Consider the following 24,958-nt stretch of genomic DNA (forward strand, 5'->3'; position numbering starts at 1 on the left):
GCCAAAGGTTATGGCACCATCGCTCGAAAAGATTGCACCACACCTTTGGCCTACTCTCGAGTAGATGGCGTTAATGTTAATATTTAACATGTTAACACAGTGTTTTTCAAACTTTATGGTGTCACGGCCCTTTATGACCACGAAATTTTTTCGCGACCCCCAAACCCTATTTCTACGTTTTTATATCTATATAGAGTCTGTGCGGAAAGAGAACACGGGGCCGATTTTTGAAATTCGATCGCTCGATTTCGTGTATTTCGCGCAATAATATTTCCACTACTAGGCATTTAAATTCTACTAATAGAATTGAAAAAGAGTGGCCAATACCACTAGATTCCCAATTTCTATCGCTCATATTTTAAAAATTATATAATTATTAAGTATTTCGCCGTTTTCCATGAAATTCAAAAATCGATGAAATGAAATGTATGGGGTCCCATACATTCTACGACTGTTTTCTCACAGTCCATCTATGGTCGATATCAAAATGAAAAAAACCGGCCAAGTGCGAGTCGGACTGGCAAAAAAAATCAAAATTCATCATCTGTGAAAATCATCTATCACGGTTCATGAGATCCAAAAAAGCGTTTTGTGAAATTAATTCCCGTTTTGAATACATATTAACTCACATTATAGACGGGTCTAACGCGAATTATATTCAATTACCTTGATTTACCGACGTTTCGACACAGGTTTCACTGGTCGTGGTCGCGGCTGACTGATGTCCCAGCAAAATGTCAAAACAGAGATTTGTGCATCTACCCGACGAAAAGTGTATGGAAAAGTTTGGGGTTGACATCACATTTTCAAACCACCCACCACACATAATTTTAATTATTGTCAATAGTCCGACACGAAACACTCACAATATCCACGCACCCGTCCGAAGATAGATCCTTTGGCTTTAACTTCTGTATCACTGGTTCCCAAGTTGGCGATAAGTTGAAACCATCCTCCCTATTAAAATTCCTGGGGTGAAACGTCGGTAAATCAAGGTAATTGAATATAATTCGCGTTAGACCCGTCTATAATGTGAGTATAAATTAATTCCCAGCAAGCTCCACATCATTTTAATACCTTCATTTGGTCCTAAATGCGAATAATCTGAGTTTGCTCCATCCCAGGAGGTGTGGTAAAATTTTGAAAGCCTTGACATTTTACCTTGGATTGACAAAACCACTCGAAATAGAGGAACCCACCGTCAAAATTAATGTCACTAACTAACAGCAAACTAACAGCAAGGTTGTTGGGGATCAGACACTGGTAAAATATTTCGGATTTAACAAGATTTTACCAAAAAAAAAAACAATTTCAAAGTGGCAACCACATTTACAATGTTTGACTAGGTACTAATTCACGATTTCAGATATCGATTTTTACCATAATTAGAGCCAATTTTCCGTCGGACGTACCATTTTTGAACTACAAGCAAAAAACTGAAAAAGAGCAGAAATTTCTCCTCAACTCCTGGAATGGAGCAAACTCGGATTACACTAGTTTAGAACCAAATGAAGGTATTTAGACGATTTCCAGCTTGCTGGTAATTAATTCCTGGAAAAAATCTAATTTGACTGGTCTAACAGATCTTAACTTATTTAACTGTTTAAAAAATACAGTTTACCTATCTAATAATGTTTTGTTTTATTGATGCGTTATACTGTACGTTAACGACCATTAAATTTTAAAGGATTGGATTATTTTTAAGTTACAAAAATGAAATCTGCTTTCCATAAGTTTCTTTCAGGACTGAGTTTCGCGACCCCCCTGGACATGTGCCGCGACCCCCCTGGGGGTCGCGACCCACACTTTGAAAAACACTGCGTTAACACATCGTCGGTTGACAAGCAAAAGTCACTAAGTACTATCAAAAAATTAAAGTACAATGCACTTTATTACACTTGTAACACGGTTTATTGTCCAATAATTTCAATGGTGTTAGTTAGTGACTTTTGCTTGTCATTCGACGACATATCAGTGAAAGAATAATGATCAAAGTCAAATAGCGTTCTAACAATATTAATCTTCTGTCAAAAGACGTCAGTAAATGAACTGTAGCTACATATTTTACCATGACAGAAACTCTCTATTTCAAATTTTCTTTGGTATAAATGAAGGTATTTTAAATTGTATTATTGTTGTGTTTGACGACCAGGAGCCCATTTCTCGAACGGTATTAGTCTAATATTATTAGTGTGTTGCCATGGTAACCTATACGATTTGACAGTTCGTGGACTAATAATATTAGTCTAATAGCGTTCGAGAAATGGGCCCCAGTCTGGCCTAAAGGGTAGTGACCCTGCCTATGAAGCCGATGGTCCCGGGTTCGAATCCCAGTAAGGGCATTTATTTGTATGATGATACAGATATTTGTTCCCGAGTCGTGGTTGTTTTCTATATATATATATGTAAGTATTTATATATTATATATATCGTTGTCTAAGTACCCACAACACAAGCCCTCTTGAGCTTACCGTGGGGCTTAGGGCAATTTGTTTAAAAAACCGGGCAAGTGCGAGTCGGACTAGCGCACGAAGGGTTCCGTACCATAATGCAAAAAAAAAACGGTCAGCCATCCAAGTACTGTCCCCGCCCGACGTTGCTTAACTTCGGTCAAAAATCACGTTTGTTGTATGGGAGCCCCACTTCAATCTTTATTTTATTCTGTTTTTAGTATTTGTTGTTATAGCGGCAACAGAAATACATCATCTGTGAAAATTTCAACTGTTTAGCTATCACGGTTCGTGAGATACAGCCTGGTGACAGACGGACGGACGGACAGCAGAGTCTTAGTAATAGGGTCCCGTTTTACCTTTTGGGTACGGAACCCTAAAAATGTAATATTTATTTATTGTTATAAACTGACCGATCCTAAAAGGTTCGTTGTGGGGAGACGGCGTCAACTTCTGTTCTTCCATCAAGGGCTGGTACATTGGCTGCAATGGTTGATCCTGAAATATACAACATTATACTGCAAAACGTAATTCAAGACCAAAAAAAGTAAGACAATGTTGCCGCTGCAATAATTTGTTCGTAAAATAGTAAATTCCGTTTGATAAATAATCACGCTAAGATAATTTCTTCATTAGTAATTTTACTCCTACTATTAAAAAAAATACTTTTATTTACTTATTTGTACATACATAAATACAGGACGCGCTAGTAAAAATGTGGCCACATTTCTTACTGTTTTTGGTCTTGAATTACGTTTTGCAGTTTAGTTTTAAACAATTGTTCATTTATATTATTTTAGGTTTCAGTATGTGAGCATAAATAACCTTATTAAACAAAACTAGAATATCCGGTATCCGGCCGCCGAATATCCGGCCGGCGGAACTATACCTACATTTCGGTTCTTCAGGTGCGCATTCCGCAGGTTTGACCTGTTTCCTAGTGAACGTTCGCGCGGACTCATTTCTGGGTTCGAAATGAGTGCGCGTGCAAGTGAGTGGAATGATAAATAGGATCAAAATAACAAACGGGTACAATTATGATTGTTAAGGCTGCCGGAAGACGCTGGAAGCGGGTCACTTCCGACCGGTACGAATGGAGGTCCAAGGAGAGGCCTATGTTCAGCAGTGGACGTCTTATGGCTGAGATGATGATGATGATGATGACAATTATGACCGTGACTGTCTTAGATCCAATTTGTTTACTCCGAAATGAAGCAACGTTACTATCTGGTATTCGGCCGGGTAGCAGGTCACTACGCGGTATCCGGCCGGATATTAGAATATTGGCCGGATAGGCCGGGGGACAGTATCCGAATATCCGGTGCATCACTAATATTTACCATCCGCATTTGGGTGAGGTAGGGGTAGGCCGGCGCCACGGCGGGGAACACCATATTCGTGAGTGACACCGGACCTGGAACAAGTCAAAAACAAGTTACCTACTGTCAAATAAGTTTCTGGCAAAATTCATTTTTGGATACAAGCTTTTATCGCGGACTGTAATTTTCTTTCCACAGGCAACTAATACTCATCGAGACCATTCTAAAAACTCCAAACACAATTAGGTTGCGTTGTTTCATCACAGAGTTCCTATGGCCACCTCTGGTCTCCATCATCAGATCAGCTCGATGGTATAAACACATTATAAAAACCTAACCTAGGGTGCCGCCGGCAGCGGGGCAGGGCCCAAGCTGCCGGTGGTCAGGGCCGCAGAGAGAGGAACCGGCGGACTATCCGCGCCGTGTCCAAGATCACCGCCTTCTGCATCTGACCCTTGATCCAACCACCCAGCGAGAGTCTCTCTAGATGTTGGTCGAGACTCTTCGCTATTAGACATTATTTTAATGAATATTTTTATTGTATTTTATAATTCTGGCACTGTACTTACGGAGGTTGGGGTCTACGGGTACAGGAGTGACCTTGGCCTGGGCCATGATGTTGTAGACCCCTACGTCAGCCATCATAGGGTTCTGAACCATTACTGTCTCTGGTTGGACCATAATCAAACTGTACTCACGGAGGTTGGGGTCTACGGGTACAGGAGTGACCTTGGCCTGGGCCATGATGTTGTAGACCCCTACGTCAGCCATCATAGGGTTCTGGACCATTACTGTCTCTGGTTGGGCCATAAACAAACTGTACTCACGGAGGTTGGGGTCTACGGGTACAGGAGTGACCTTGGCCTGGGCCATGATGTTGTAGACCCCTACGTCAGCCATCATAGGGTTCTGAACCATTACTGTCTCTGGTTGGACCATAATCAAACTGTACTCACGGAGGTTGGGGTCTACGGGTACAGGAGTGACCTTGGCCTGGGCCATGATGTTGTAGACCCCTACGTCAGCCATCATAGGGTTCTGGACCATTACTGTCTCTGGTTGGGCCATAAACAAACTGTACTCACGGAGGTTGGGGTCTACGGGTACAGGAGTGACCTTGGCCTGGGCCATGATGTTGTAGACCCCTACGTCAGCCATCATAGGGTTCTGAACCATTACTGTCTCTGGTTGGACCATAATCAAACTGTACTCACGGAGGTTGGGGTCTACGGGTACAGGAGTGACCTTGGCCTGGGCCATGATGTTGTAGACCCCTACGTCAGCCATCATAGGGTTCTGGACCATTACTGTCTCTGGTTGGGCCATAAACAAACTGTACTCACGGAGGTTGGGGTCTACGGGTACAGGAGTGACCTTGGCCTGGGCCATGATGTTGTAGACCCCTACGTCAGCCATCATAGGGTTCTGGACCATTTGGGGAGGCGATGTCACCTGAAAAACAATAAAAAGTTGATTAAGTTTCATTTGCGGTCATTTTTGGAATAATACATTAAGACAGGAAATTCGCAACGAGTGGCGATAAATTAAAACACGGCCAAAGCGAGTGTTTTAAGTCAACACGAGTTGCGAATTAACTATTCGCACGTGTATCGTACAACCATTTACAGTACATATGTGGCCCTTTAAGATTTCGACATAGTTGCGTAAGGGGTCATCCATTAATTACATCACACGTTTAGGGGGAGAGAGGGGGTCAAGAAAATGTGACATATTGTGACATGGGGGAGGGGGGAGACACAAACTTTGTGACGTCACTTTAACTTCATCAGTAACCGAAAATTTATTTAAATTATTTTATTCGCTATACATTTAAATAACAAGTTTTTAAAACGATAATCGTTTTTATTCGTTTAATTTTCTTTCCTAAACAGTTTTAGGTTATAAAATTACTAATATTTATATCGTCAAAAATATTTTGATAAAATAATAATAATACTTAGGTACTTACTTAATTCGATTTGGCGATTTCGTAGAAAAAATGTGACGTCACACTAGGGGGGAGGGGTTTGCCAAATGTGACCAAGTGTGACAAGGAGGGGTAAAAAAACCTAGAAATTCGTGTGACGTAATTAATGGATGACCCCTAATTAGTCCCTGGTGTTCACTTAATTATACAGCAAATGATGATGATGGAATTTCCTTTTCCAGAGTTGTTATTTTACATCAAAAATCCGGTTGGCTCCCCTTCCTAAATCAATCTGTGAGTCAAAACGAGCAACTCTGCAAAAGGAAATTTCATCATCATCATTTGCCGTATATCACACTTTTTTGTCGTGAGCGCCACGGACTAAATGAGCTTATTATCGCACTAGTACGGTGCGAACTGTAATACTGTAAACAAACCGCCATATTGAAATGGTCAAATAATAAAAACCGGGCAAGTACGAGTCGGACTCGCGCACGAAGGGTTCCGTACCATAATGCAAAAAAAAAAACAAAAAAAAACGGTCACCCATCCAAGTACTGACCACTCCCGACGTTGCTTAACTTTGGTCAAAAATCACGTTTGTTGTATGGGAGCCCCATTTAAATCTTTATTTTATTCTGTTTTTAGTATTTGTTGTTATAGCGGCAACAGAAATACATCATCTGTGAAAATTTCAACTGTCTAGCTATCACGGTTCGTAAGATACAGCCTGGTGACAGACAGACGGACAGACGGACGGACAGCGAAGTCTTAGTAATAGGGTCCCGTTTTACCCTTTGGGTACGGAACCCTAAAAATGATGAATTTACTAGTGACTTTTTGTTTACATAGTTAGCAAGTTCCATTGAGACATACATACATATCAATGGGAAAAGTTTACCTCGTCATTTCTAAATCCCTTGTGGTAATGCTGCGGGACATATTGCGGCATCTCAACGCTCTCCTGATTGGTCAATTTATTAACCGGAGCCATCTGATTGGTCGCATTCTCGCTAGCCGTCCTTTGATTGGCCAACGGATCGAACGACGGCGGCCTCTGATTCGACGCTTCGAACGTTCTATTTTCAAATACCTTCGGCTCGTACGGCCGCTGGTTTTCGAATTCCGTTCTTTGAGGCTCGAATGGGACTTGATTTTGAGGTTCGAACGTTTGAACATTCTGAATCTCTGGCCTCTGATTGGTCGATTCCGCGACGCGGGTAGCTGCAGCGTCGTAAGGTTGTCGGTGATTGGCCGCCGTATCAGGCGGCGTCGTTTGATTGGTTGTCTGTTCTGCATTTTGTTCGTAACGGTTTTTGACCGGGCTTGATGGTATTGGGGTTGTTTTTTGCTCTGGTTGTACTGAAATCTGTAAAAATAATAAAATAATACAGTAACTTTATACATTTACCCCCTTAGGCCCACTTGCACCATTCCAATAACCCGGGATTAAACGGTTAAACCGTTAACCTAGTGTCAAATTGTACTGGTTACCATGGTAACGCCAGGTTTAATCGGTTAACCCCGGGTTACTGGAATGGTGCAAGTGGGCTTTATTCATATAACTTTACGGGCCTGATTTAGTTTAATTTTGTTTTATCCCTTTCTCACAAATACATAAGTCAAAATGACAGATAAAGACAAACGATTCATAGCTATTTCAGGCCAGTAACGCGTTTATGAATAACGCCATTAGCGTTTGCGTCAAACCCGGTAGCCAACCAATGAACTAGAGGCGGGGGGGGGGAGGCAAGTTGATATCGCCGGAGGCCTAGGGCATAGGATAAATAATAGTACTAGGTACAGAAGACTCACTCTCTAACAAAACGCGTCTGTCACAATCAGCACAGATATGGCCGATAGGTGGCGACAGCGCCACGCGCGGCTTATGGCTTTCCCCAAAATTGGGGTCGAACGGATGTACTTTTAGCTACCTGTAGCAAAGCGACGAAATCGCGGAGTGAGCCCCGCCTGTCTAGGGGGGAGGGGGAGCTGATTGAAGCCGCAGAGGGGCAAAGTTTGAGCCCATGGGCTCAACAGTGAAAGATATAGGGCTGATATGATGATGATGAAGGCAGGACTAACTAGCCAGTTCACTGTCTACTACTGTGAAGATGTTACCTTGTTGTCGCAGCCCCTTTGGTTGCAGCCATCGTGTCGGCGACACTCGCAGCAACACTTGCTCCGACCGTCGTCGCAACGGCATTCAGCTTCTGCAAAAACAATTTCAAGTGAAATCAGAATTATTTATTTTAATATTTTTTCCATATCCCGTTAACCCAGTGTCAAATTGTACTGGTTACCATGGTAACTCCAGGTTTAACCGGTTAACCCCGGGTTAGTGGAATGGTGCAAGTGAAGAGTCCATCATTTATAATTTCTTGTATTAAGCAATAAATAAATTAAATTAATAGTAGTCTACAATTCTCCCTTAATTGCTCGAAGGTTAACTGGAAGAGGTCCCTTAAAGGGATAAGTTCGCCTTTGTACTAATGATAAATGTTATTTTTGCTGTTTTGTTTTGTTTTTTGTACAATATGTTAAGTGTTTACAAAAAAGTACCTGTGTCGATAAATGAGTGCTGTTTCTCCAACCGCCCTCTTCTTTTTTCGCAATTTTGAATCTGAAACAAGAGTTAAATAATTTTCTAAATATGATTTTTGAATTCCACAAACTCTGATTACGCACGCATTTAGAACCAAATGTGACGTTTCCAATCAAAAGGTACCACATTGTCGGTTGTCTATAAGGTTGATTTCGAATGGAAGGTATATTGGAAATAGTGCCTTATTGACAACCGACAATAGTACCCTATTGGTTGAAAATGGCACAAATGACACAAATTTTGTCAGTGATACTTTCATTTGGCATAATATTAAATTATATGTATGTATTAAAGTAAAGAGGCCCACAGATTACAGTCCGGCGAACTGCCGGATAATATCAGTCTGTCAGTTAAACGCAAAAGGTGACAATCTCCGAACATCTGACAGGCTGATATCGTCCGGCGAACTGGTAATCTGTGGGCCTCTTTACTTTAATTTAATGTTCATGCCAAATGAAAGTATAACTTCGATGAGCACACATTTGTAGGTATTGCCCCAACTTGTCCATACGCACCGTCTCGTATGTCACTGATCTGTGATACATCACACATATAATATATAAATCGTCTACATATATTGTGTATGCGTCATCAGTTCCGATTTATCTCGTGGGCTGGACTATCGTTTGTTGTGCTGTACATAATTTTAGTTATTATCTGTATTTATTACATATTATAGTATTATTAATTTTGTTGTGCTTCTGTTTACAACTTAGTTCTTAGTTGTGACACTGATTTTAATCATTCGGGTGTTGTAATTTCCACTATTTGTTGGAAATTGTAAGTAGTTTTTGTATTTTGCTGTAAATAATAAGTTATATATACCAATGAGTTTTTCGGAACTCATGTACGAAATATCATTTGATATTTACCAGTCGCTTTTCGGTGAAGGAAAACATCGTGAGGAAACCGTACTAATCCCAATAAGGCCTAGTTTCCCCTCCGGGTTGGAAGGTCAGACGGCAGTCGCTTTCGTAAAAACTAGTGCATAGTTATCAAGTGATAGTAAATTTAGACCAAGACAGGCTTGCAAGTATTTTGATAGCATACGCAGTAAGTGTTATTTATACGTCAATTTTCATAGAAGTATGACGTTTAAAATAAAATTGTGTCATTCCAGATGATCTCATCTATCGCCATAGCGGTCGTCGTGTTGTCAATGATATACACAGAAACATGGTCATTCAACCTTCACTCCAGCAAGATATATTATAGCAATACACATTTAGACGATAAAAATGTCGATGTTAAAAACACAACAGACGAAAAAGCAAAAGTGAGAGATATTTCAAACTTGGATCCTTTGACACCTAATATTTTAAATAGTATTGAACAAAATAAAGATTCTAATAGAGGAAATACTAGAATTGATAATGAAGGCATATTTAATGAAATAGAAAAGTTTGACAATAGCAAAATCAACACACATAAATCTATAAATAGAGCTGGAATAGAAAATAAAAAGATAGCGGACGAAGTAACAACGAAAACTGAATTAAAATTTGATAAGACAAAAAAAAGTTTGATTGAAGACGTCACATCAACACAAGACAATACAGATTATAAGATTTCAAATTGGAAACGCCGAGTTAAAAGAGACGATGACGATGATGAAGAAGAAGCTATAATGATTTGGGACAACTGTCCAGGAAAGTTACAGTACGCGATAATTGACGGCGAGCTGAAATGTGTTGATCCGAGTGAAAGTATGAGTTTCCCAAACAGAATAACGGAGTCTTTAGGAAAATGTCCTAAAGGTACAAGAAGAATCATTTTGCCGGATCGTACTAGAATGTGCTTGAGGAAACGATCGAGACGCTCGTGATTTTAATAAATAGCCGTGTAAAAAGCAATTGTATTTATAATTCATGGTTTTATTAATAATTTATGTATTATTTGAACGGGTGTTTACTGAGTCAATAAATTTCAACGTAAGATAGACGTCACAATGTCTTTTTCACCACACCAGCTCGGAAAGGCTTACTTTGCACTTCAAAAACTGATAGCAAAGTTGCATTTTATTCACTCGGGGGCAAATTTTGTTTAACCCTTGTGCTTTGAAACCCACTCGCTAAGCTCGTGGTTCGATTTTGGAATCTTTCGCTTGCTCGGGTATCAATATTAAGCACGAGCGGTTAAACAACAACTTTGCGCCCTTGTAAAACAAATAACTATTATAAGTTATGGCTTTAACAGTTTTGAATGATTCACGGTTAGTTTCACTAGACTTATATCGACCGGGATATGAACCGTGATTACCTTAGTATTGTTTTCGAGCTCCCGATATTTCGACGACGACGCAGCATCTTGTTCACGGGTTCCTTTGTATTTGTCGGCGGCCGATCATAAGATCAGGCAGATCGTAATGTTCCTGTGTATTGTTTTGAGGATAGTCACATTAAACCAATATTTAGGTAAGATAGGTTCGTTAGGTTGCTTCAGATGCCCGAAGGGCAAACTGCCCAGAAATAGGAGCTCCGCGTAGCGGGGCTCCGTCGACTCAGGGAACGAGTCAAAGATTTTCACGTTTCACGATATGCCTAGGAATATTACGATATGCCTGATCTTACGATCGGCCGCCGACATATTGTTTTCGGGAGCTCGAAAACAATACAAAGGCTAATCACGGTTCATATTCCGGTCGATATAAGTCTAAGTTATGGCTTTATTAATAATTTATGTATTATTTGAACGAGTAAACATGAGTCAATAAATTTCGACGTAAGATAGACGTCACAATGTCTTTTAATGAGCAGTTAACTTGTCCCTAGATTTATCAAATCTTTAATTATTAAAAGCTTTTATTTAGTTTCACCTGACCGTTGTCTGTCTGTAATCAAATCTTGCAAGTTAAATTTGATCCACTTCCCGGTTCCCGATTGAGCTAAAATTTTGCAAGCATGTATAAATCGGATGACAATGCAATATTATGGTACCATCGAGCTGATCTGATGATGGAGACAGGAAGTGGTCATAGGAACTCTATGATGAAACAACGCAACCCATTGTGTTAGGGGTTTTTAGAATTGTTTCGATGAGTATTAGTTGTCTGTCGTAAGAAAAGTACAGTCAGCGATAAAAGCTTGTACCAAAAATAACATTTTTGCCGAAAACTTATTTAAGATCTAAAAACTAAAACAAATCAAACCTTGTGTTGTGGGTAGTGGGTACCAGACGACGATATGTTTAATAGATAGTTGAAATATATATACAGGTTCATATCAAATATAAATAACATATTATAACATAACCTTTACCCTCATACAAGCAGCTAGCCATTTTAAACTTTATCAACTTTGCATTAAGGTTGATAATAATGATAATTGATCAGTTAAATATGTTTACTCAATCTTCAGAGTGAATATATTCCCCACCCGATTGTCGACTTTATTCCAAAGTGATAAAGTTCAATTTTGCATAATATCTGACACCCTAAATAAAATGTTAAGATAAACAATTTCCTAATAGGCACAGATAAGTCTAGTAAATGCATAAATACTAATGATTTCTAGTTCTATTAGTCAATTGTTAGTTATAACTTGAAGTTTATGGTTGTATTAATACTATACATAAATATTATGTAAATTTTTTTTTTATATAAAAGTCGCAGCGTTGTGAAATAAACTAGGAGTGGATCATTGGATATCTAATGTAAGTATTATACATATACCAAAGAGAATTTGGTATAGAGGAATATTTTCGAAGTAAATTATGTACTCAGTAAATTTACTGCCGTCTTCCGACACAAACGATTAATACTTTTGGAACGCCATTTGACTTTGATCCTTATTTTTTCAATGATTATGTGTTAAATTTGTTAAATGTCAAAAAGTATCGCCATCTATTCGCCGAGAGTAGGTAGGCCAAAGGTATGGCTCCATCGCTGGAAAAGATGGCACCATACCTTTGGCCTAATCCAGAGATATATATAACTCCGTATAAGATAAATAAAGTCTAAGAAAAAAACGTGCCTCGGATATCAAGAATAAGTCATTCTCGAATAGATGGCGCCATTATAATTTATACCTTTGGCCTATTCTCGGCTAGATGGCGTTGAGGACACCGTTTGATATTAAACAATTTATAACACATATCAGTGAAAGAACATGGGTCAGTATGGAACAATAAAAATTAAAATATAATTTATCCGTAAACATATTTTGATTAATTTATACATTATCAATTTTATTTTAAGTTTTAATCGTGTGTCGATAGATGGCAGTAAATGTACCGTGACTACAAAATTGACAATGACAGGACCCCTCGATACTATCTATTATTTTTGCCTAATCGTAACAAATTTGACAGTTGTAACACATATCAGTGAAAAAATAAGGATCAAAGTCAAATGGCGTTCTGAAAGTGTTTATCATATGTGTCGAAAGATGGCAGTCAATGTACTGACTACATAATTTACTTTGACAATATTCCTCTAGTCTAAATTCTCTTTGCATATACTGATAAAGTGGGCCTCCGTTGTGTTGCCAGATAAAATTATGAACTTTAACCCAACTAGGTACACAATAACTTGATTATTTACATACACTCAAGGAATTTAATTCTGTGCCACTTTTCGTATCTTGCCAGTGACAATCAATATACAGAGTGGCTAAAAAAAAAATACCTGCATTCCCTTTGCCAGGGAGGTTTTGGGATTATACTGAGCAACTTTTACAATGGGACCAACCCCTAAATCGCGAAAAAGAATTTGGTAGTTTATACATTTTGGCTGGTCCTTTTTCTATGGGAGGGTAATTTTTAAATAAAATTTAAATAGAACGATATGATATTTAACGACTTCATTAGGGTTCCGTACCCAAAGAAATAAATGATTGGCGATTACCTACTTCACCGACATGAGCAATGCTCTTAAGTTATGATGATAATGACCCAAAGTGTAAAAACGGAATTCTATTACTAAGACTCCACTGTCCGTCAGTCTGTCACCAGGCTGTATCTCATGAACCGTGACAGCTAGACAGTTGAAATTTACAGATGATGTACATAGGTATTTATGTTGCCGCGATAACAACAAATACTAAAAACAGAATATAATAAATATTGTTGTGGGGCTCCCATACAACAAACGTGATTTTATTGTCGTTTTCTGCGTAATGGTACGGAACTCGTACGCGAGCCCGACTCGCACTTGCCCGGTTTTTTATTTACCTAAAACAATATTGATAAGAAACGCTAATGTTGATTTCAGATGAAAGCGCATGTCTCCATCATCTTCTGTTTCGTAGCAGTAACATTCTGTGCCGAATTCAAACTCAAAACAGATGCTCAAGACACTGCAGCAGATGGAGTAACTCGAAACTTGGAAACTGAGCGAAGAAAGCTAATCAGACAAAAACAAGATATAGTAAATGAGAAACCACATGGAAATCAAGGTACTGATCAAGATTGGAACGCTTACAGGCAGAAATGGAACGAATATGGAAATAAGTGCGACGGGTACCATGCTAGACGGAATACACAGAGTGAGAAGAGAGAGAAAAGAGATGTACAAGAGTCTACAACAGATGGCAACTTGGAAACTGAGTGTAGAAAGTTAATCAGAGATAAACAAGGTATAGTAAATGAGAAACCTCAAGGAAATAAAGAAATTGATCAAGATTGGAACGTTTACAAGCAGAAATGGAACGAATATGGAAAGAAATGGGTTGCGCACCATGCTAGGCAAGAAGCAGGAACATTAGGTGATAATAGAAACAAAAGAGGTGTACAAGAATCTACAACAGATGAAGAAAAGCAAATTATAATAAACGAGAAACCTCATGGAAATCAAGGTACTGATCAAGATTGGAACGCTTACAGGCAGAAATGGAACGAATATGGAAAGAAGTGGGACGGGTACCATGCTAGACGGAATACACAGAGTGAGAAGAGAGAGAAAAGAGATGTACAAGAGTCTACAACAGATGGCAACTTGGAAACTGAGCGTAGAAAGTTAATCAGAGATAAACAAGATATAGTAAATGAGAAACCTCATGGAAATCAAGGTACTGATCAAGATTGGAACGCTTATAGGCAGAAATGGGACGGATATGGAAATAAGTGGGACGGGTACCATGCTAGACGGAATACACAGAGTGAGAAGAGAGAGAAAAGAGATGTACAAGAGTCTACAACAGATGGCAACTTGGAAACTGAGCGTAGAAAGTTAATCAGAGATAAACAAGGTATAGTAAATGAGAAACCTCAAGGAAATAAAGAAATTGATCAAGATTGGAACGTTTACAAGCAGAAATGGAACGAATATGGAAAGAAATGGGTTGCGCACCATGCTAGGCAAGAAGCAGGAACATTAGGTGATAATAGAAACAAAAGAGGTGTACAAGAATCTACAACAGATGAAGAAAAGCAAATTATAATAAACGAGAAACCTCATGGAAATCAAGGTACTGATCAAGATTGGACCGCTTACAGGCAGAAATGGAACGAATATGGAAAGAAGTGGGACGGGTACCATGCTAGACGGAATACACAGAGTGAGAAGAGAGAGAAAAGAGATGTACAAGAGTCTACAACAGATGGCAACTTGGAAACTGAGCGTAGAAAGTTAATCAGAGAAAAACAAGATATAGTCAATGAGAAACCTCATGGAAATCTAGGTACTGATCAAGATTGGAACGTTTACAGGCAGAAATGGAACGAATATGGAAAGAAGTGGGACGGGTACCAAACTATATAGATGGAATACACAAAGTGAAAAACCGCACGTGCTACTTACCTGCAAAAAGGGGTGTTAATTATTCTAATTGGCACCGAAGCGCGGGCTAGTCCAACGCTCAGAAAACCAGTGTGGGTGCGCTCTCCGATAACGCGCATTGTTACGCATCTGGATGGCACATTTTAGACTGGTTCGACTCGCCAGCACTCAGTAACCGTAGATAAATACACGACCCATTTTTTTACAGGTAGAGACACGTGCGGTTTTACTTAACAATAGACAAAGGATTAACGGCTCGGGGCCAGTTACAAATCTACAGACTATAACTTTCTCTCTTTTTTTTAATTATACATTTATAAATATAAGCTGCTTTTTTTTTCTCTTTTTGCACCCGCGTCAGCTAGCGGACGCCCTCATGGTCGCGACGTTTTCGTTCATCAAAAAAACCAAGGTATATTTAACTTCAATGTTATGAAAGGCATTGGACAATTCCCTTGGGGTTTTCCAGTTACAGTTGTAAGTATAGTGTGTACGTGACAGTATACATGACATGCTTAATGAATCATGATTACATACATGTGTGATATCCTAATATGGATCGATTGAAGCCATGAAACTTAGGGAAATATTTATCACGATATGTACTTATTTACGATAAAAGTGTGACATTCGCAACGAGTGGCGAAGGACATAGGGACAGGCGATAAAAATAAACCCATGCTGCGCCCGCAGGGATGAAACTGAACATATATGGCCTATATGAATGAATGTTCAGTTTTAACCCTGCTAAATAACCAGAATTAAATCAGCTTAAGCCCTTAGGGCCACTTGCTCCAGCCCACTAACCCGGGGTTAAGGGGTTAAACCGTTAACCCAGTGTCAAATTGTACTGGTAACCATGGTAACTCGAGGTTTAACCGGTTAACCCCGGGTTAGTGGAATGTTGCAAGTGACGCTTAGTGGCTCAATATTTAAAGTCCTCGAACGTACAGTCGACGTCAAATATATGTTTACATTTTTCGCCTTATTACAAAGGAGTAAGGTGCATAAGTCACCGTACTGGTTTTATGACTAATTCTTTCGCCGTCCAGGCTAGTCGTCTCTGGAATTCACTCCCTCTAAATATTAGACAAGCTCCAAGTAAGTTTTCTTTTAAGCGGTTGTTGCGTAAGCATTTGCTAAAACAAGAGTTCGAATAATATTCATCATTATTATATTTATAGTATGTATTGTATAAATATGTTTATTTATTTATGTAGTTTATATGTATAGTTTGCTTTTTTTTATTCACTGAATAAGTATATTTCTCTCTCTGCACCAATTGTAGATGTCTGTTTGGCCCTATGGTTGACTGGTAGAGAATGCCATTTGGCATTAAGTCCGCCATTTGTACATTTTTGTATATACTTTGTGCAATAAAGTTTAAATAAATAAATAAATAAATAAGTGTAAACATATTTTTGACGTGGACTGTACGTGCATTCTCGATCAAATATTGGCTTGCGGTAATGACGACTGGGAAAATTTAAATACGTAATAATAAGCCACACATTTAAACCACAGATAAAATTAAGTCCACACATTCCACACTGGTAACTGACAGTTCGTAGACCTTAATGTAAGGATATAAGGCTTACCTGTGGTTTGTTTAAGTGTTGGCTAGTACCTATATAAGAACGGTCATGGGCTCATACAACATATATTATTGGGATATATTGTGGAGAATACACATAGAGTGAATTCAGATGTTAAAAAAACAAGAAATACATGTAATATAAACAAAATAAAAACAATTATAAACTAAAATTAAAACTACATAAAGCTACAACTAAAATAACTACTAAACTAAAATAACCTAAAATAAACGATGTTAAATAATTTGTAGTGAAATATTTTGTTTTTTTTTGTTTTGTATTTGTATTTGGTTTTATGGGAGCGAAGGTAAGCAAATTAATATGGTATTTTCCTACTAATCAAATCAGATACTTTTTTAGAACTGTCAAAACGATTTGCTAATATGGAATTTGTATGAAGCATTACATCGTGACGTCACGGTCAATTCACCTACTTTTTATATTTATATCCGAGTTATTACATAATAGAACTTGTGTTTAAAAATAACTCCTATCTGTGTTTTCCTAATAATTACCTGGTGCTTTATTTCATGCATGGTGTAAAATAATTTATTTTAAATACAATATAATACCCTATTGTTACGTGACGCTTTCAAGGAAAATGTAACTTACCGTATTGTAGTATTGTAACTATAATAGCGGATGGCGCTGGAGCTAATATACGGCGTTGCATGAACAAGAGATTTCCTTTGGCAGGATTGGTCCTTAGGACCCAAGGATGGATTCAAGAAGTGGAGCCACCGAGATTTTTGATGTAAATTATTAGGGGGGGGGGTCTCAATTTGATCTTGATATCTGTATCATTTAAGCTACTAGGTCAAGTTTGGTATCGTTTCCGTATAAATCGGGGGTGCCGAATTCATTTCTGATATCATAATGACACCATTCCGAAGTAAAAACAAATAAAATATGAAAAAAATACTTTTTTTTAATTCCTCTTCACGCTTAAACTGCTGAACCAATTTAGTTAAAATTTGGTAGAGAGATACTAAACTTGACTTAGAACCTAAACTTAAAAAAATATTAACCTCAAACGTCGCAGACGCTTAACCCCCCCCCCACCTCCCACCTGCATCAAAAATCTGGGTGGCTCCACTTCTTAAATCCATCCTTGGGTCCTAAGGACCAATCCTGCTAAAGGAAATCTCTTGTTCATGCAACGCCGTGGTTTACCTTTTTTTGCTCTGAGCAAACACAACTATAAATAGCCCATATCGACAATCTACGATTGAGTACATTTTGCTTGAACATAATAATATAGCCTTTATTTCTGACATAGTAAACTTAATCTATATACATGTTTTGCTTGAACAAATCACATTTAAATGTAAGTTTCGTAACATACTCTTGAAAACGAAATGCAATTTGTTTGGCTATTTTCTTAAATAACTTCGAACCTATGTATTTTAAAATTATAAAAAAAACATGTCCATCTTTGGGACACCAATTTACATATGTGTACCAAATTTCAACCTAATTGGTCCAGTAGTTTCCGAGAAAATAGTCTGTGACAGACGCACGAGTGATCCTATAAGGGTTCCGTTTTTTTCCTTTTGAGGTACGGAACCCTAAAAATGTAGGCGCGAAATGTTATCGTCATAGAAAATTTGAATTTCGCGCGTTTTGCTACTGACAAAATTGTTTGACCGGCTATATATAGATCAACTGATTAATTTAAACGTGTAGTTCCAGAAACAAAATGGCCGACACGCAAGAGCAGCCACCACTTGAACCAGAAGTGGAGAGTGTGAAAACGCCAGAAACGGGGGAACATTCAAGGGACAAGCGGTCCATTTTTGGCCCTCTGCCGCCTGACCCCAATGACAAAAATTGGATCTACAAAGACGGTAGATGGATACATTTGCCGGGAAGAAACGATTCATGAGAACCACAGATGTACACGGTGTAACATGACGAAACCGAATAATTTCAACAGCGTATCCCTGATCATATTAGAGACAAAGATGTCCTATAAACTTTTTTGAAATTCGCCTAGTTTCAGAGTTAATACCAATTTAAAAAAATCATGTTTTTATTGTTACGTAGTGCAAAACATCTTTTTGATGGCGATGTTGGTGCTATGGGACGTAGTCTAAATATACTTATTGATAGATGTCAAAAAGTGACAAGTAACACTTTGCAAAAAGTAGGTTTTATGAAAAAAAATGTAAAAATCAATTTTAAGGTGGTTCGCCTAGGTTACTCAAAACTTAACTCTCGCTAGATGGCACCACTTTTGCAAAATTTCAGATTTTATTTTTTTGTGAAATGGTCTTGGTATTTGTATACTTAAAAGTATGTTTCGCGCACTCTTTAAGTAAATATTGAACTATTAAAATAAACATTGAATACTTCATTGTGCAAAAACCACCTTTTTAATTCGACGGAGTGTTGCTGTCACGCTTTTTCCTACTATTACTCACACATACAAACAGTGTTTCCGTGATCCTTGTAGTAGACAATTTCACACAACGTATGTTGCAATAGCGTAACGGTATGTTCGTGGAAATACGTGCAAGAGGATTGGGGTTCAAGACTGGTGCGAGTAGGTAATTTTTTTTTGTTTCTCCTTTGTGTTATCTTACCTTTAAACGAGCAATTATTAGATATATAATTATTTATTTATATATTTGGATGGTATCAGAAACGGCTCTAACGATTTCGATGAAATTTGCTATAAGGGGTTTGATCTCTTAGCTAGGTCTATGAGAAAACGCGCATTTTTGAGTTTTTATGTTTTGTAAGCTTTGGTCGGTCTCCCAGATATTCAATCTCCGCTTGGCAACTAATCCCAGAATTGGCATGCGCACTAGTTTTTACGAAAGCGACTGCCCTGACCTTCCAACCCAGAGAGTAAACTTATTTGGATTAGTCCGGTTTCCTCACATTGTTTTCTTTCACCGAAAAATAGGTATCGGTGTATAAATAGATACAAATGCTATTTCGTACAAAAGTTCGAAAAATCATTGGTACGAGCCGGGGTTAGAACCCGCGACCTCCGAATTGCTTTCCGCTAGGCCAGCAGCGCTTCCCCCACATACTAAGTGTTATCAGGTTTTTTAAAAATCAAAAACGAGAAAGCAGAAGAATATAAATGATCGTATTAGATTTATAATTGTTACATATTTGCCGTAACTTAATTTTAAAATGTGTTTTTCAATTAAAAGACACGTCAAGATTGTTTACCTTATTTCTAATGCTAAAAAAAACAAACTATAGTAATAATTGTGTTTTTCATTCATAGACAAAATCCATTATTTTTAACCACAGGAAATTTTATACACTTCTTTTTAGGGTTCCGTACCCAAAGGGTAAAACGGGACCCTATTACTAAGACTTCGCTGTCCGTCCGTCCGTCCGTCCGTCCGTCCGTCTGTCACCAGGCTGTATCTCACGAACCGTAATAGCTAGACAGTTGAAATTTTCACAGATCATGTATTTCTGTTGCCGCTATAACAACAAATACTAAAAACAGAATAAAATAAAGATTTGAATGGGGCTCCCATACAACAAACGTGATTTTTGACCAAAGTTAAGCAACGTCGGGAGTGGTCAGTACTTGGATGGGTGACCGTTTTTTTTTTGCTTTTTTTTGTTTTTTTTTTTGCATTATGGCACGGAACCCTTCGTGCGCGAGTCTGACTCGCACTTGCCCGGTTTTTATTGCAGTGAGGATGTCCTGATTGTAAAAATCAGAGAGATTAGGAAGAGTATAATTTCTAATTATCTTTGTAAAAATAAAAGAATACGTGTAGCCCATACTTAATAATCGATTTATGATACCTAATAAGAATAATTAAATAAAAATAAAAAAACAATACGAAATTTAGGTGTAACAAAAATACAAAAAGTTATGTTCCAGCATACAATGACTGAGGATCGAACCGGGAATCTTCCGTTTGCAAGCAAAAAAGCGACTATTTGCATAACACGCCATGATAGTTCTTAGCTAAGCTGACGAACTTCTCGCTTAGGTCAATTAACTACCTGTCAAATATCAGTGTCAACAAAATTGCACTAAACATGACGGCACTCCAAATTCGAGCCGTGGTCAGCCCGGCAACGTCGGAAATGGTATGGCAACGTCGCAAATGTATCTGTACACGACATTTGTGACACACACATACGTAAAATTGATGAAAAGTTAACTATGATTTTTTCATGATTTCTGTATGAAACATTGTTTTCCAGTTAATTTCGCGCAAACGAATATTCGAAAGAAGATAAATGCGGAAATATTTGTGTACTAATAGTGTGTAGTTACTTAATGAGCTTTGATTGAATTTTGTATGAAAAGCGAACCACCTTAAGTGACTAGTTTACCAATAAAATTTATTTTTTATGTACAAATACATTTAAAAAAATGGAAAATACAAAACAAAAAAAAATATTTAGCGAAATTGACCTACTCGTAAACTAACATTTTTTCCTTCTTTTCAGAAATGCGTGGTTAAAATTATTCGGTTTCCTCATGTTACTCCATGTATACAGATATACCTCAACAGTTAGACGGAAGAAAGTGAAGATATAATTAACGAACACCACAAATACAACTCTATCGCTCATCTTAGCATGTATGCCCCGCTTCGGAGCCCAGGGTCGGCTCTCCTACTTGTCTCCCTCCGTTTCGCACGGTCTTCAGCATCGTCGTAACGTCGAACCAGCCCCTTTTTCCCGAGGCCAGGCAATACACGTCGAACTAGCCCCTTTTTCCAGGCCTCCATCTCGGCAGCATCTCCAGGCCTTTCCCCTTATTTCCGAGGCCAGGCGGAGGCGGTATATGTTGGCACAGATATCATGTGCGCCCATATTTACGACTAATACTTATGTAAATGTTATTTAAAATATTTCCAAAGAAGTAACCGCTAAACTGACCAATGATTGTAGTATATAAACTGTGTATATAATCATATGTAAAAGAGTGGCGCAATTTATGTTCTACATATAAAGCAGAGCATAAGCAAAGAGAATTTGAAATACAGAGTTACTGTGATGGTAAATTATGTAGCTACAGTACATTTACTGTCATCTTTCGACAGAAGATTAAACCTGTTAGAATACCATTTGACTTATGATCATTATTCTTTCACTGATAGGTATATGTTAACTTGTTAAATATGAATATTAACGCCATCTACTCGAGAGTAGGCCAAAGGTATGGTGCAATCTTTTCGAGCGATGGTGCCATAACTTTTGGCCTACACTTATAAGATTAAATAAAAAAATGATGTATTCTAGAAACTTATCAGTAGGCTTACCTTTTGATCTTGATATGTGTCGTACATGACGGGCGGGTTCTGCGGGTCGAAGTGGTACACGGAGCCATCGGGGTTGGTCAGCGGCCGGCCCGTCTGCGGGACAACAGTAATATTAATATTATTATTTTTTTAATATATAATAATAAAACGATAGATATATATATTTCTTGAGAGACTCTCGCTAGGTGGTTGGATCAAGGGTCAGATGCAGAAGGCGGTGATCTTGGACACGGCGCGGATGGTCCGCCGGTTCCACTCTCTGCGGCCCTGACCACCGGCAGCTTGGGCCCTGCCCCGCTGCTGGCGGCACCCTAGGTTAGGTTTTTTATAATGTGTTTATACTTATTTTTTGTTGTTTTTTATGTGTTTTTGTATTTTACTTTTATATTCATGTTATAAATGACCTAGCCTAAGAAGAAAAATAAATAAATGAAAAATAAAAAAACGATAGTCGTGTCAGCGAACGGTCTCATAGCGAAGAGTCTCGACCAACACCTAGAGAGACTCTCGCTGGGTGGTTGGATCAAGTGTCAGATGCAGAAGGCGGTAATTTTGGACACGGCGCGGATAGTACGTCGGTTCCTCACTCTGCGGCCCTGACCACCGGCAGCTTGGGTCCTGCCCCGCTGCCGGCGGCACCCTAGCTTAGGTTTTTTATAATGTGTTTATATGTATTTTTTATTGTTTTGTAAGTGTTTTTATGTTTTACTTTTATATTAATATTATAAATAACCTAACTTAAGACGAAAAATAAATAAAGAGAAAAACGATACCACAAAGCGCAATGTAGTATCATTGCAGACGTTTCTACTTAAGACAAAATTAATTTAGTATTGGTTAGCTCAAAGTAAGAGCCCGTTCGCACTTGTTGGATATCGGACCCGGATTTTAATGGAATGTCCCAGTGGCAGAACATTTCATGTGAAGCTATTAACACGGGACTTAGGGGCTGTTCATAAATTACGTCATTTATTTTTCACCCCCCCCCCCCCCCCCCTCTAAAATTATCCAAAAATCATGCTTAGAATGACCCCGTTTCCTCCTACGTCATGCTACCATCATCCGATGTCTAGACCCCTCCCCCCATTTTCCAATTTGAAATGACGCAATTTATAAATAGTCAAACAGCTCTAACGATTTCGATGAAATTTGCTATATGGGGATTTTCGGGGGCGATAAATAGATCTAGCTAGGTTTTATCTCTGGGAAAACGGGCACTTTTGAGTTTTAATATGTTTTCCGTGCAAAGCTTGGTCTCCCAGATATTGCTAGTAATAGGTAGTGTAATGTTTTAATAACTGTGGCAGTGTCGAAAACTCGGATTTTGAAAAAATGCTAGACTAATGTCTAGATTATACCAAAGTTCTTTGAAATATGCTAAAAAATATTAAAATGTCACTTGAAAATAGACACTTAAAATAATATGGTGTCTAAAAATATTCAGTAAAAAACACCGTACTTTGTCAGTAGAAAAAGGCGCGAAATTCAAAAAGTGATATTTTGATGCTAAAGCGAGTGAAATTATGCCAGATCTGGCATCATTTATGCCAAGTTGGCAACACTGACCTGTGGGTGTATGACGAGCGCGCCGGGCGGCACGCAGGCGAGCTCGGCCACCGCGAACACCACGCTCTCCGACCCCGGCTCCGGGCTCGCGCCACCTGCAAGTAATCAACCATGTACCCCTCGCTTCACCTCTCCCCTTCCCCCCTCCCCGCGGAGGGAGATAAATACCTAAACTGGTCCAGAAGCCCCATATCCTCCCTACTTCCAGGGATCGGATACAGGTATTTTTTGTATGGGAACGTAATCGGTATTTTTTGTATGGTAACGAAAACGATAGTTTTTCGTTCTTTGTTAATTATTTCATCTCTAATTGGGCAATCTAATAATAAGAGTACGAAGTCGTTACCTAAATACACAACCGAATACTACATTTCGAGTATAAAATAATTCGAAAAATATGGTTATAACGATGTTTAAAAAAAAACGGGTCTGATCTCTACGGTCTCTGTTACGGTCAGTTGCAGAGATAACTGAGCCCCCTGCATGGAAATTTGTTTGCACAGACGTGCAGCTGACTGTACGCGTTTACATTAATTGAAACAAATTAACATGATTACATTATTTCACTTGAAAATGTTTTGTAAATAACCGAAATCTATTTATTTATTTAATCTTTATTGCACAATACATGAAGGTACAAATGGCAGACTTAATGCCTCAAGGCATTCTCTACCAGTCAACCAATGGGTTAAGTAGGCGCAGTGTCTTTTACTAAATAACTGAACCTTATTTGATAAGATAAATAAAAACTGGCAAAACGGTCATTGGCAAAACTTACTTACAAAAATTCACAACCCTAATACGTACCAGTAGGTGAAGGAGTGACAGAGTCTGTGCTCCTCAGACTTAGCGTCTTATACCCCGAGCTAGAGGGAGACAGACGCCAACTGCTCGACGCCAGGTCACCTGCAATATGAAATCGAATTAGCGACGTTTTGACTCACAATAACTTATAACAAGTTCGAGCTAGAGTGCGTGTTTAGATATTTTTGAGCACCTCGGCCGCTCCTATATATCTGATGACGACTGTACATTTAGACTTTTTTCCATGTGCCATAAGGTCGATGTTACCTTGTCGACTATTTTAAACCTTAGCACTTTACTTATAAAGTTGAGATTACAATGCCTGCTAAGTCTAAATCCTGGTCACGGCACCAAAAATGTAACGCTCTATATTCATTTGTGACTCTATTACATACATCATAAGGTCGACATCACCTTGTCGACTAAGGTGTCTTGGTTGGTGGGTAAGCGAGTTCTCGTATCTCAAATTGTGTAAACAGGGCTCGCATTTTGAATTTTAATTCATGTACATAAGGTCGATATTACCTTGCCGACTAAGACGTGTCGGTTGGGTCGTAGGTGTGTTCTCTGCTCTGCCGCCGTAGCCACCAAAACTGTGGCTTTTTGTAGAAATATCTCAACTACCCAACGACTATTTTAAACCTTAGCGCTCTCCTCATAAAGTCGAGATTACAATGCCCGCTAGTTCTTGATCCTGGTCGCGGCACCAAAAATGTAAC

At 38.6% G+C, this 24,958-nt stretch overlaps 2 protein-coding genes across 2 annotated transcripts in view; one reads left to right on the top strand and one right to left on the bottom strand.

The window, feature by feature from the left end:
- Positions 1-24,958, top strand: part of LOC134677080 (protein seele) — a 222,735-nt gene that overhangs the window by 140,436 nt on the left and 57,341 nt on the right. The gene's annotated exons all lie outside the window — the stretch shown is intronic.
- The window catches only part of LOC134676793 (uncharacterized), a 122,290-nt gene that overhangs the window by 17,219 nt on the left and 80,113 nt on the right, over positions 1-24,958 (bottom strand). Inside the window, exons 15-23 of the mRNA XM_063535174.1 lie at positions 24,243-24,341; positions 23,436-23,530; positions 21,870-21,962; positions 8,259-8,319; positions 7,818-7,909; positions 6,598-7,065; positions 4,339-5,221; positions 3,791-3,864; positions 2,864-2,948 (exon numbers count right to left, since the gene is read on the bottom strand). Coding sequence (XP_063391244.1) covers positions 2,864-2,948; positions 3,791-3,864; positions 4,339-5,221; positions 6,598-7,065; positions 7,818-7,909; positions 8,259-8,319; positions 21,870-21,962; positions 23,436-23,530; positions 24,243-24,341 — 1,950 coding nt within the window. The remainder of the gene's footprint in view (positions 1-2,863; positions 2,949-3,790; positions 3,865-4,338; positions 5,222-6,597; positions 7,066-7,817; positions 7,910-8,258; positions 8,320-21,869; positions 21,963-23,435; positions 23,531-24,242; positions 24,342-24,958) is intronic.

Source organism: Cydia fagiglandana, chromosome 25, assembly GCF_963556715.1.
Source record: "Cydia fagiglandana chromosome 25, ilCydFagi1.1, whole genome shotgun sequence".
Classification (NCBI taxonomy): domain Eukaryota; kingdom Metazoa; phylum Arthropoda; class Insecta; order Lepidoptera; family Tortricidae; genus Cydia; species Cydia fagiglandana.